The 14,988-nt window shown below is 29.7% G+C and overlaps 1 protein-coding gene across 4 annotated transcripts; it reads right to left on the reverse strand.

The window, feature by feature from the left end:
* Positions 1-834: 834 nt before the first annotated feature.
* Positions 835-9,601, reverse strand: LOC107873366. Of its 4 annotated transcripts, none has more exons than XR_007057047.1 (3): positions 9,349-9,601; positions 1,511-6,530; positions 835-1,416 (listed from the first exon to the last, which is right to left on the reverse strand). XR_007057047.1 is itself a non-coding variant. In XM_016720202.2 (3 exons), the coding sequence occupies exons 2-3, from the start codon at positions 1,715-1,717 to the stop codon at positions 970-972; spliced, it is 654 nt and encodes a 217-aa protein (XP_016575688.1). In that variant the 5' UTR covers positions 1,718-1,813; positions 9,349-9,599; the 3' UTR covers positions 835-969. The 4 variants fall into 4 exon arrangements, 3 of the variants coding, with proteins under 3 accessions (XP_016575688.1, XP_016575689.1, XP_016575687.1); XM_016720202.2 differs by having other exon boundaries at positions 1,511-1,813; positions 9,349-9,599; XM_016720203.2 differs by having other exon boundaries at positions 1,511-1,793; positions 9,349-9,598.
* Positions 9,602-14,988: the final 5,387 nt, after the last annotated feature.

Genomic DNA, 14,988 nt, shown 5'->3' on the forward strand with positions numbered 1-14,988 from the left:
GTTATTTTTTTGTGTAAGATTTTAATTTAGAATTTATGGATGTCCTTAATATTGTTATACATACATATCTTTTAGAAGAACGTATAGCAATGACGTACAACATATTGTATTGTTTCTATATAGTTTAGTAGATATCATGTTTGTCGTACATTATTATATATATAACGTATAAAATAAATTACACATTAATGTGTAATTGTATATATAACACATTGTATTATTTCCAGTATGTAAATTTGTTTAACATCATACATATTAATAAAGTATAAAACTATATCATACATATATACTTAAATATAATACATTAGCATAAACATAACACATTATTGAATGTCAACTAAAATTTGAATAAAATACGACACCTTATTGTGCCTTTTATTTTGTGATTTAAACATAATATTGTACATGTGGTCAGTTATATAGGTAATGTTATATATATATATATAATGTAACACATTGTATTATTTTCAGTATATAAATTCTTTTACAACTAAATGATACATTGAACATATAACTTATACATTTACAGTTATGTATTACATAACATCATACAAATTGTTAAAAGTTTATTACTGTATAGAAAATAAGAATAAGTTATACCAAAATCAATTTATATCATACATATATACTTAAGTATAATACATTATCATATACATAACACATTATTGAATGTCAACGAAAATTTGAATAAAATACGACACATGAATGTGCCTTTTATTTTATTTTTTTAAACATAAAATTATATATGTGGTCAGTTATAAAGGTCATAAACAAGGCAATGCAATTTGATCTATGTATAATGTATAACGTTGTTATGAAAATGTCAAACACTTATTAAGAATTAAACTTCAACTAACAATATAAAACATAATTCAAAATTATTCAAGAGTGTCAACATAATCTAAGGAAAATGATTATTCAAACAAAATCAAACTAAAAATCAACATATAGATAAATGAAATATTTTCGTCACGTTTCCTTTAGGAAGAAATCGTACGTCCTTCGATTGTGACCTGCACGTCCGCATTTACCACAATAGTTCGAACTTGAAGTAAGTAAGTCACTAGATTTCAAATGTCTTCCTTTCTTTGGCCTACCCGGAGGTCTTTTGTATTTGGGTGGCATAACTTCTTCATCATCAACAAATTGTGGAACATTCCAATCCATTATGTATGGCACTGGAACTATCGAGAGTTCATACGTCTTAACAATGGCGTTTGGCCTGTATAATTCTGAGCAGTAACGACCATAATCTTTTACATAAATATTTTTACTGTTTAACACGACAATTGCATGTGGACAGGGTATTTTATCAATTTGATACCGGCCACAGTTGCACGTGCCATGATCAATATCAATAATGTACCTCCTTCCCGATTCATATACACGGTAAAGATAACTACCAGCTGTCTTAACCTGTTAGAAATAAATTATTTAATACAGATGCTAACATAAAAAGTTATAATGAATAAAAAAGATATTTAATTACACAAAATATTCTAATACATACCGTCATACGCAAAGCCTTAGCCCCATTAAGAGTCAGAATTTCTTGAAATCTTCTCCCGAGTATTGTGTTGGTATAAGATGCAATTTTATTGTTCTTACAATTCCATGCGGCAAATAAAATTCTAACTTCTTCAAGGAAACCTAGAATAGGAAGTTCTCTAGCCTCTACCAAGTAATCTTTAATACATTCGGTCATATTAGAGGTCATCTTTCTACCTCTATTCACAGGCGAGTGACATCGAGATCATTTTTCATAACCAGCTTCTTCCAGATATTCCTTAACCCTGTGATCAACCTTAGCAACCTTTGACATAATGTAATCAAAATCTTTTTTTCTATAAGATTTAGCCAGGGAATAATAAAGGTCACTAAGTCTATCTTTGCCTTTTCTAAAATATGTGCAAACATTTTTTCATAAATTTCAAATACATGCTAGATGGGGGATATTAGGATAAACAATGCTCACACCTTTTATGATACTCTCATTTCGATCCGATACAACACACATATTGTCCCGTTCCCCAAATATATCACTAAATTAATGAAAAAATCAAGTCCACTCATTGTCATTCTCTGCATCTACAACACCGTAAGCTAATGGCAGAATACATCCTAAATTAAAAAAAAAAAAACACATTCCAATACAATATGTGTAGGTCAATATTATAGTTAGTGTTTTTGCAAGTCTATAACTTATTATACATAAAACATCAATGTATAATCACTTTCAATACATAAAAAAATGCATAACAATCACAGACAAAAGTTTAAAAGTAATGAATAACACCTGCACCATCAAGAGTGCTTGCTGATACAAATTTTCCTTTGTATGGACAGCTTAAATGAGAACCATCAACAACTACGACAGGTCGGCAAAATTCAAAACCCCTTATCATGAGATGTAAGGCAATAAACAAGTATTTAAACTCATTATCTAATGCCTTATGCATCCGAATGTGAGATTTAGGATACACCTGGTTCAGCTTATAGATATAACGGAATGTTTTTCGATATCCATCAGTTGGTCCACCTCTAAGCATTGCAATTGCTTTATCTTTTACGTGCCAAGCCATTATGTAGTTAATATCAACTCCATAAACAACCTTCATCTCTTTAATTATGTCCACGGGTGTGTGTATTCTCTTGTAATTAATTAATTTTGGTACTGTAAATTTACTCACAAAAATTGTTGTCGCAACCAAGTTATTCAGTACTTTATCACTAAGACTGCATGTATGTTTCGAATCAAATTTTTTTATCACAAAGATTTTCGAATGATTCATACAAGACGCCTCGAGGACCCATTTGCAGTCTTTGTTACGACAGTGCAGTACATAGTTGTATCAAATATAAACAGGTAGTCAATGTATTAATATAGCTATAAAATTCATGATTTTAATTAAAATGCTGAAATTGCCCTGTTACGATCTCATTATACATTAGTTCGAATGTATAAGTACATATTATACATTATTAATACATCTTTCAACAAATAGATAACATCGTCCAAACAGCAATTCGTTCAAAACACCTATTACAAAAAAAATACATTAAACCATTAACAAATAAAGATAATATTTCGGTTCATACCTTTGTTTGTTAGATCGTTTAGCAAAGGTGTTGAAGCCATTTGATATCGCATATTTTGCCATTACTGATAACAGAGTTTCCTTATCCTTATAAAGCTGGTTAACCTTTATTTCGGTGTTCTTTCAACTATAAATGAAGTTTTTTACTTCAAATTTGGAACATATAATGAATACTAATTTTGCGTTTCAATGATCGTTAACGCAACAAAATTAGATTCACTATCTTCAATACACAGTACTGCCCCTATTTTACAATCAAACTCGATATCCTTATTCAATTTGTCAAAAGTGGGTATACACAGCGGAAAATTAACAAACCCCAAAAACTATTTCTTCAACTCAATGTAAACCCTCAATCCATTATCATTCCTTATGATAATTCACTAAAGAAAAGTGCTTATTACCTGGAGATTTTCATAGAGATAATGTGGTAAAATCTCAAGTAATCTGATTACCTAAGGATTTTCTTACCAATTAGAATCCAAAGGAAATACCTTCGTAGGTAATTATTAACTGCGGATTTATAAAATCCCTAGGTAATTTAGCTACGGAAATAAATCCGCAAGCACGTTGTTTGCGGATTTATTTGCGATTAACTATCAAAATTTTACATGGATTATTTGGTAAAAATTCATACAAAGGGATTTTACCTGCGAATTTCTATGAAAAAATTCACAAATTATTCCCCAAGAAGATTTCCAAGTAAATTCAAAGGAAGTTTAGAGGTAAAAATTCCTAATTAATAAAAAAAAATTCTTGCAGATATTTATGAAACTATTTCGCACGAAAATTCATATGAAATGCCCCAAGTAAATCCGCAAGAACAAATTTTCTCAAGAAAATTTTCATGAATATTTAGCATGTACATCCCCATGAAAATTTTCAAGTAATAATCCACACGTAAATTACTAAAAATATTTCATAATTGGTCAAAAATTTATTTAAAACCTCCAATAATTCTCAAAAATATTATTTAATACAAGTCTAATGTAAACCATTATAGCTAACAAAAAAAAAAAAAATTCATAACATTTTCATTAATAATGTATGAGTCTTCAATGGTCCAAAATAAAATATTTCAAACTTAAATCCTCAATAAAACTACCAACTATCAGGGTCAAAATCACTTCCATCCACGTTATCAGGATTAGAATCACTTTCATTCACGTCGTCAAAGTCATCATCACTTTCATCCTCATAAGCTTGGTTGTTTTCTTGAGATGGGCGTTCATCATTTAAAGATGATTTCTTGTATACATGCTTCATCAATAAGTCCAATTCCTTTCTCACCCCCATTCCACAATTGATGCACTTTGAGCAACTAGTATTTCTTGTGTCTTTCTTTCAAACTCATTTTGCATAAGAATATGTTAATTTAGTCTGTTGAGGGAGCTATTTGGGAAGCAAAAGCAGACATGCGAACTAAGTATTCTTACCTCTTCTCCATAAACTCAGACTCAACCCAAGGTAATAGCTTTCCTTAAGCTTATTCAATTTTATGTTCAGATTTCAGTTATAAACTTGGTATCAAATACCATTGCATATCCAGTTATATGTTCATGTATCATGTTAGTCACGTATTCATGCATCAGATATGCATTCTTATCACGAGAAACTCAGCTGATCAGTAATTTCAGCCATGCATTCATGAAGACTATCCGTCATATATCTATGCATCAGATATGCATATTCAGTATGAAATTTCAGTATATCAGAAGTTCCAGTCATATAGACATGTTCAAATGTTCACGTCCCTTAAGTAAGATCAGTTTATTAGCTTTCCCAGTCTAGTCAGTCCCATTCGAGGACGAATGTTCCAAAGGGAGAGATATTGTAATACCCCAAACTTTCTTTAAGTTAAATTTAATCTTCAAAAGAGTTAGTGATGAATTTATAAATGGTTAATGTTTAAAATAGATAGAATTTCTCCAATTTTAACTTTTTATCATGTGAAAAATTTAATTAGCTTTCCAACGATACCAATTTCGTCCAAATTCGGTATCAGAGTAAAAAGTTATGGATATTTTACAGAGAACTGTCGGAACTGCCCAGAAGCGACGGTCAGGCCGATGGACCATCGCCCAAGCTGTCGCGACTAAGGCAGTGAACCCGACTTCTGTTCAAGTACGATGGTCAGGACCGATGGACCGTCGAGCTAGCGATGAACCGTCGCCCAAACCATCGCAGACGAGGCAGAAAGTTTAGGTTCTGGCTAAGTGCGACGGTCAGGACCAACGAACCGTCGATCCAGCGATAGACCGTCGCTCAAATCGTCGCCACTTTCGATCAATAATTTTAAGCCATTTTTAAAAGGCTATTTGGGTCTTTTTTCACCTGTTTTAACCCCTAATTATACCATACCAAAGCTCATACCTTCTTTATTCATCCATAACACCAAATTAGGGTTTCTCTCAAAGATCAATCCCCAAGAACAAGAAACCCTAGGTGTCTAATCCTAAGGCAAGAATTCAAGTTTTTCTCCACCAATCTTAAAGAAATCATCCACTCAGATATGTCAAGTATTGATTCATGGGTTCCTTTCACCCATGAAGCTCAAGAAACCCTATTTGAAATATAAACTTTGGATTCCATGGTATGAATTAAATTATATCCATGTTTATGTTGTTGTTTGATTTCCAAGTTGAAGTCTTTAATGACTATCATGAAAATATGTTAGTATTTGTTGAAATTCTTGCATTGGAAGTGTAAAATATTGCCATGAAGTATTATTTCAATATTCATGCCTAAGCCTAAAGATATGCATGCAAGGTGTTTGATAAAATGCCTAAGGGAATAGGAATTTTGCCTTATGACTCATTTGTGACCAAAATTGATGAATCCATGTTTCTCCCTTATGTTTGATATGACTCCCACGTTATTGTTATGCTTTGTAATAGATTAACGTAATGCTCATGAGATTAGGCTTATAAAATTATGATATGTTTACATGCATTCCTATTCACGTGTAAGCTTATAGCATGCGAATACTTCATGAAAATCCTCAATGATTGTACTATGAATTGTTGACTATGGTTATCTGTCAAGAAGTGTCATGTCTTGTTAGTTTCATGCTATCGAGTCCTGGGGGTATTGTACCCGATAATTTAGTTGTGTACCTAGAGCCAGTGTCAGTTTTCAAGATACTCTTAGGCAAGCCATGTTCAGTAGAATTCAGTCAGTCTCATGACTCAGGAAAACTCAGTAATCTCAGTCAGTTATCAAATCTCAGTAATATTCTGTCAGTTAACGGAACTTAGTTATCTCAGTTCAGTCAGTTTAGTATAATTAATTCAGTGTCTAATCAGATGGGAGTAGGATTCAATATCGAGTGAGCCCAAGGATGGGAACTCACCTACGAGTAGAGGGTGTGATTCTTAAAAGCAATCCTTGCGCTCCAGAGCTACATAGCTGGTGTAGGTTGAGACATCAAACCTGCTAGATGAGGATAGATGAGGTGGATTAACCTGTTATATGAGGGTCTCACCATTCTCCTTAAAGTACCTATTAGAGGAGGGATTACTTACAGCTTGTCCTTACCAGTGGCGCGATATTGACACCCTTCCAATTGGGGTTACAGATTGGACCCCAACTCAATTATATTATATCATTTGGGGCATGTCGGTTAGATGACTACTTCCCATAGTTACAGTTTGAGTAATAAAACTCAGATAGTTTTATAGAATTCAAGACTGTCAGATACAGTCATCCAGTTCAGTACAGAACTCAGCTAGTTTCAACAGAAATAAGACTGTCAGACACAATCATTCAGATAATAGTATATCAGTTATACGAAAATGAATGTTATCAGTATTCACATTCAGTGATGTCATGATCCCAGTTACCATTCATATATTCATGCATGTATTCTCATGTTCATGTTACTTAGTCAGTCAGTATTGTTCATGCATATGAACCCTTGCATTCAGCCTACCTCACTTGCATACCAGTACATTCAATCGTACTGACGCATTTGCGCTATGATGTTTTATACTATAGGTTCAGAAGCACGAGCTCCAGAGCATCAGTAGTATTCCAGTTTCAACAGTCAGACTAGCAGTGAGTCTTCATCATTCAAGGTTGTTATTATTTGATTATTTCATTCTTTTAGTACTTAGTTTATTTCAGTAGTTGGGGTTAGTTGGAGACATGCCCCATCAACTCCTTATTCAGTTAGTTTTAGAGTCTTCCAAACTATAGTATGTTCAGACAATTATTTCAGTTTTATTTTGGTATTGATATACCGTATTTCCAGATGTTATGTTTTATCAGATATTTGAACCTATGGCCTTTCAGCCTTTTTCCACATTTATATAGTATTTTATGCAGTGCCCAGTTACAGATATCAGACATGGGTTAGCTTGTGGTCCTTCGGGGTCATGAGCACCGTGTAGCATTTTGGGTACCAGATTCAAAGCGTTACAACTACACTTAATCATTCTAAAATCACTACTATACATTTTAAGACACCACATTTAATTATTTTCAAGTCACAAGTTCATAATTTCAAGTAACTTAGTTTACATTTCAAGTGACTACACTTAACCATTTTCTAGTCACAAGTACACATTTCAAGCCACTACACTTAACCATTTTAAAGTCACAAGTATACATTTCAAGTAACTACACTTAATCATCTTCAAGTCACAAGTTCACAAGGTCACAATTTCAAATGACTGTACTTAACCATTTTAAAGTCACTAGTATACTTTTCAAGTCACTACACTTAAACCATTTTAAAGTCACAAGTATACATTTCAAGTAACTACACTTAATTATTTTCAAGTCACAAGTTCACAATTTCAAATGACTACACTTAAACCATTTTCAAGTGAGTAATTCACATTTCAAGTAACTACACTTAACTATTTTAAAGTCACCACTAAACACTTCAAGTCACTACACTTAACCATTTTCAAATAACTAATTCACATCACAAGTCACTACACTTATAACATTTTCAAGTCGCTAGTACACATTTCAAATCACTAAACTTAACTATTTTAAATTAACTAATTCACATTTCAAGTCACTATACTTAATCAATTTCACGTAACTATACTTAATCATTTTCAAGTAACTATACTTTATTATTTTCAAGTTATTAGTACACATTTCAAGTGACTACACTTAACCATTTTCAAGTCACAAGTTCACAATTTCAAGTAACTACACTTAACCGTTTTCAAGTCACAAGTTTACAAGTTCAAGAAACTACATTTAATTATTTTCAAGTCACTACACTTAATAATTTTCAAATAACTTATTCACATTTCAAGTCACTATACTCAAACCATTTTCAAATAGCTAATTGACATTTCAGATCACTATACTTAACCATTTTCAAAACACATACACTTAACTATTTTCAACTCTTTAATTCACATTTCAAGTGACTAAACCTAACAATAATAATAAGCGCTTGATCCTAATAACTTATTCGGGACCTTTACTTAAGGATAAAAAAAAATCATATTCATCCCGCCATAACCCTCAGTTGTGAACATAACTTCTCACAATTTGACAATAGTTACAAATGAGTGGACTTTCATGAATGTGATATTTTTCTTTGAGTCTCGTTAATTTGAACATATTTACAGTTTATGGACAGAAATTTGAATTAAAACATGGAGTATACATCAGTGTAATCCATAATTACGTTGAGATTTCATTCTTCCTTTTGGGGATGTTTAATTTCCCAACTGCAACAACAATGTCAACAACTTTGAAACTTCAAAGAAAAAGACAATTTCCAGAATATATTTCATATTTCCTTTTCATATTAACATGTTTTCTTATTTAAATTAAATTTCAATATTACTTTTCCCTTTCAAATTTCAACATGTACATAAGTTTTCACTTTTCATTGACCCTATAAAATTGTCGCAATCAGTAATATTTTCCCCGTTATAAAAAGTTACCTTGCCTTCTTTCGAGCCGATGATCTATCAAAACAAGTTTCATAATTTCAACAGAGGTAGTCTTATCGCTGACTCCATTTGTAATATTTATAAAATTACACTAAGTTTATTATTTCACATAGGTATTCTTATCGAGTCTCTATTGTGAAACTGCATTAAGTTTATTGCTATTTTTGTAGAAAATAACTTTACCCAATTGGCTGGCTGATAATACACAAATAATTACTTTCTAACAACGAAATCAAACTGTTAATGTGAAGGTTTAGTGTAATTCAAGGGTAGTATGTAAAAATTTAATATATTCCAAGAGCAAATTTAATCTGGAGATTTACCTTCTGGAGGAGGGTGTTTGTTGGCGGCGATGGCGGTGGTGCGGACGACTGGTTGGTTGTCGGCGACTGTTGTAGTTGTTACTGGTAGTGGTGAGGACAGCTTGGTTGTCACCGGTGGTGGTGCGGACAGCTTGGAAATTTCAGTGGCTGTGAAGGCGTCGTCGGCAATGGCTCCAGTTGTGAAGGTGGTCGGAGTTTAGCGAGAGAGGAGATGCGGCTAAAAATTTTTTAGAGTGAGTTTAGGGTTTTGGTATTTGGATGTTTTTAATATGAAAATAAGATTTAATCTCAGCCATCAATCTCATGAGATCGATGGCTATGATTAAAATTGAAAAGAGAATTAAAAATTGGTTTAAAAAATGAACTAAATTGAGTTCAAAAATAGGTTAAAATTAACATCAATTAGATATAAGGTTGGCTAGAATTTAAATAAAATTGAAACGATAATTAAATGGATTTAGACTGCTATTTAAATATAATAATAAATTCATAATAATAATTTTTGAAAATTGTTATTCTTACAAATAAATTATGTATGTCACATAGAAAATATTATATAAAAATTATCGATAATAAATTTGAAATAAGTTGGGCATAAATGTAATAATAATAATAATAATAATAGTAGTAGTAGTAGTAATAATAATAATAATAATAAATTAAGGTGATATCTTTTTATTATTTTCTCTATGAGATTTTGAGAAAATGAATACAACAACTAACCCGATTTAATCCCACAAATAAAGGTCTGTGGAAGGTAAAGTGTACGCAGACCTTACCACTAAGGTAGATAGGTTGTTTCCAATTCCAATAAACCCTCGATTCAAGAAAAATAGTTTGAAGTAGTCCAATTTTAAGAAAAAAATACTGAAAATTGATTTAATATTGACCGTTGATCAAATATGATAAACAGTTGAGACTAAAATTGAGGAGATGAGTCAATTGAGATTATGAATTTGGAGATTTCAATTGAGTCGAATTAAACTCAATTGATACAAGTTGAGTATAAAATGGCTAGAATTTAAATAAATTAGGAAAATTGAATTAAATTAGGTTGATATTTAATAAATATAGTAACTATAAAATTAATATTAAAAAATAAATAAAATTATTATTTTCAAATTAATTATAAATAAATTATGTAAATAAAATTAATAATGTCAATCGCATAATAATGTCAATGCACTTCGTATTCAACAAACAAGGTGACATCTTTTGATTGTTTTCTCTATGAGATTTCGAGAAAATAAATACAACAACTAACCCGATTTAGTCCCACAAATTGGGGTCTGTGGAGGGTACAATATACGAAGACCTTACCGCTAGGTAAATAGGTTGTTTCCAATAGACCCTCGGTTCAAGAAAAAATAGTCCGAAGTTGTCAATTTCAAGAAAAATATTTATGAAAATTGATTTAATATTGACCGTTGATCAACTACGATGAACAATTGAGATTAGAATTGAAGAGATGAGTCAAATTGAGATTGGATATTAGGTTAAAAAAAGATTGAATTGGAGATTTCGATCGAATCAAATTAAACTCAATTGACACAAATTGAGTATAAATGGCTAGAATTTAAATAAATTAGGAAAATTGAATTGAATTAGGTTGATATTTAATAAATATAGTAACTATATTAAATTAATATTAATAAATAAATAAAATTATTATTTTTAATAATTGAATAGGCTGCTATTTAATAAATGTAGGGAAACGTAATAATAATACCAAAAAAAATAAAATAATAATAGACAATGTTTGTAAATTATGGGAATGTATAATTGCGGAAATGATTTAATAAATATTAGCAAAACCATGTAAAATATTATATAATGTAAAAAATAATAATATAAAATAAATTAACCTGATTTAGTCCCACAAATTGGGGTCCATAGAGGGTACAATGTACACGGACCTTACCGCTAAGGTAGATTGGTTGTTTCCAATAGACCCTCGGTCCAAGAAAAATAGTCTGAAGCAGTTCAATTTCAAGGAAAAAATAGTAAAAGTTGATTTAATATTGACCGTTGATCAAATATGATGAACGACTGAGACTAAAATTGAGGAGATCGGTTAAATTGGGATTAAAAATTGGGTTAAAAATTGAATTTGGGATTTCGATTGGGTTGGTATAATAATTAAGAAGATAATTGAATCGACTTAGACTGCTATTTAAATATAATAATAATAATAATAATAATAATAATAATAATAAATAAATAAATGTTGATCAACGGCTGAAATCTAAAGATTAAGAATTTGGTTAAAAATTTTGAATGAAATTTGAAACTGAGTTCAACTGGACACAATTTGAGCTAGGATTGTAATAAATTGGACAAAATAGGCTAAAGTTGTTAAAAATTGACAAAATCAGGCTAGAAAATAAATAAATTGGAAAAAAATAAATTGACTAAGGTTACGGATTAATACAATAATAATAATAGTAAAATAAATAATATAATTACTCTCAGATCAGTTGTGAATAAATTGTGTAAATAAAAATACGACACATAATATATTACTTTAAAATCAATAATAAAAATTATTAATATTTGAAATTAATGATTTTGACAAAACAGCAGTCTAAAAGGAGTATCGAGCGATAAAATTGGGTGTCAACACACACAAAACCAAAACCTTTAACTTTAAAATGATCGAGTGGAGACCTTTGCAAATAAAAAAAGTATCGAGTTTACAGTAGAAGCTAAAGAAACTAACCTTTGATTTCTAATATCTCTCAAACAATTAAAACTTTGATTTCGGGTCTTCTCCTTGTCTTCTTGGAGAAAATTTAATTTTGGTTTTGATTTTTCTATTTTTTGGTCCGGTTTTGGTTTTAAATTTTAAAAATTCGGTTAAAACGGTTCGGTTTTTTATTTTTCAAAAAAATTTGTTAAACTGAAAAACTAAAATTATATGAATAATATATTTATTTTATTTTATATATAAATTTTATAGTTATATATATATATATATATATATATATATATATATATATAAATTATTTTATATATTCAGTATAAATAATATTTTTTCATTATTTCATTTCATTTCATCAATGTTGAGTTATTTGTATTTGAACATGAAAAATAGATTTGAAAAAAATTATTTTTTTCTAAAAAAAATCACCAATTTTAAATGTCCGGTCATGACAAAGAAATACTCATTACTTTAATCTTCAAAATCGAAATAAAAATTTGAAATAACTGAACCGCATTTATAGAAATCGAATCAAATCGGATTTATTTTGGTTTGATTACGGTTGTCATTTTCGTTAATCCGAAAATAAAAAAATCAAACTGATATTAAACAAACAAATCGAACAAACATAATGCACACCCCTAATCTCATCATATATATATATATATATATATATATATATATATAATTCTTAAACTGCCTAATACTTTCAGCTTAATGTAAAATAAAATAATTTTTTATTTTATTTCGTGATTATTATACATTATATCTCACACCAAACGACTCCTAAATGTACATTATATTGATATATTATATTATCGTGCATAGTATGATGTCTTACAATTATATTTAAATTAATCAATAGAAAAACACGCTCCATTTAAGCCCCGAGTCGTTCTTCGCCCCTTCTTAGGCCAACGAAATTTCACCTTTTTATTTTTTTAGTGATAAAATAACGAGTCAAGCTAAGGTTTATTTAGCTCAAATACATATGTGATACCATCTATGTCAACAAACTAATTTTAATTTCCTGAACATCTTTTGCTTGATTATACGTGTCCACCGATTTAATGTCTAATTTTTTTTTTATTTTATGTTTTTTATTCTTCAAGTTTATCCTTTTCCTATTTAAATTTTTCAAGTCACAAAAATCCTACGTAAATCCTCAAAAAATAATTTCAGCTAAATTTGTAGCAACACAATCCCCCAATAAGTTTTCAAGTAATAATTTCGTAGGTAAATCCCCAAGCAATAATTTCAGCTAAATTTATAGCAACACAATCCCCCGATAATGTCGCAAGTAATAATTTTGCAGGTAAATCCCCAAGAATAAATCTCCAGCAAAATTCGCAGCAGAAAATTCCTAAATAATTTCCTAGATAATAAAATTCAATACATAAATTTCCACCAAAATATCTCTATGTAAATTCGTAAGATAAATTACCTGAGAATTTTTCTATGAATTTAAAAAATATATAGATTTGTCCATATAGCTATGGATTTACCTAGAGATAAAATATTCTCCGGTACATTTCCCCAAGGTAATGTCGCAAGTAATAATTTCGCAGCTAAATCCCTAAGAATAAATTTCTAGCAAAATTCACAGGACAAAATCTCCAAATAATTTCTCAGGTAATAAAATTCATTACATAAATTTCCACCAAAATATCTCTATATAAATTGTTAGGATAAATTACCTAGGAATTTTTCTATGGATTTTAAAAAATATATATATATATGTCCATATACCTGCGGATTTACCTAGAGATAAAATACTCGCTGATATATTTCCCCAGGTAATGCTGCAAGTATAAAATTTGGCAATATGGCGCCAAATTTACCTGCGGAATTTGTTGCAAATATATAGTTCGCATGTAATATATTTTAATGTTAAGGAATTTAATATTTTCGTAGGTAAATCCGCATGTATTTCCTGTGATATTATTCCTTAGGTAAAATCCCCATGTAATTTACAGTTTTCTAGTAGTGATTGGATAAAAGTTACTATTAACAATGTATTTCACTTCAATTTTTTTTACGAACTTCGTCAATATACAATTCCATCTCGATCGTAGCTCAATTTTAAAAAGTTAATACTTTCCGAAACAATAATTGCATCAGTTTTGTAGGATTGATAAATAATTTCTGACTCTCAGACACCGAAATGACGCAACAATATGGGGATGCTCATTTTTTTTTTTTTGAAAATTCAAGAAAGAAGACGACTGTTTTTTTTTTCAAGAACGTAATTCAACAGTGAAGACAATTAACAGTATTGTTTAAGAATTTTTTTTTTTAATTTAAATTTTAGTTACTATATTTAATCATACACTATATAATTATGGGTAATTAATGACGTTATTTAAGGGAATGGAAGATATTATCTGATTACTCTTTCACTATACACGAGATTTGTGTGGCTTTTACGTAAACTAAACATTAACTATCTGCAATTGATGCGTTAACGTGTGTCAAGGAATTCTAATAGTCAGTATTAAGTATAGCATATTAAACATAATTAAGAGATTTAAATGAGTAATTTTAATCTTTTTAACATAGCAAATACATGAGGAAAAATTTGAGAAAATGTCAATATATATAGAGAGAGATATTCATTTGAAGTAATCAAATATAACGTTTATAATAATGATACCAAATAGGATAGGATAGTATAAACTAAACATTGACTATCTGCAATAGATGTGTTAACGTGTGTCAAGGAATTCTAATAGTCAGTATTAAGTATAGCATATTACACATAATTAAGAGATTTAAATGAGTAATTTTAAGCTTTTTAACGTAGCAAATACATGAGGAAAAATTTTCTTAAATTTTTCCTCATGTATTTGCTACTTTAAATAGCTTAAAATTACTCTTTTAAATCTCTTAATTATATCACCTTATATATATATATATATATATATATATATATATATATA

The sequence above is a fragment of the Capsicum annuum genome, chromosome 6 (genome assembly GCF_002878395.1).
Source record: "Capsicum annuum cultivar UCD-10X-F1 chromosome 6, UCD10Xv1.1, whole genome shotgun sequence".
Classification (NCBI taxonomy): domain Eukaryota; kingdom Viridiplantae; phylum Streptophyta; class Magnoliopsida; order Solanales; family Solanaceae; genus Capsicum; species Capsicum annuum.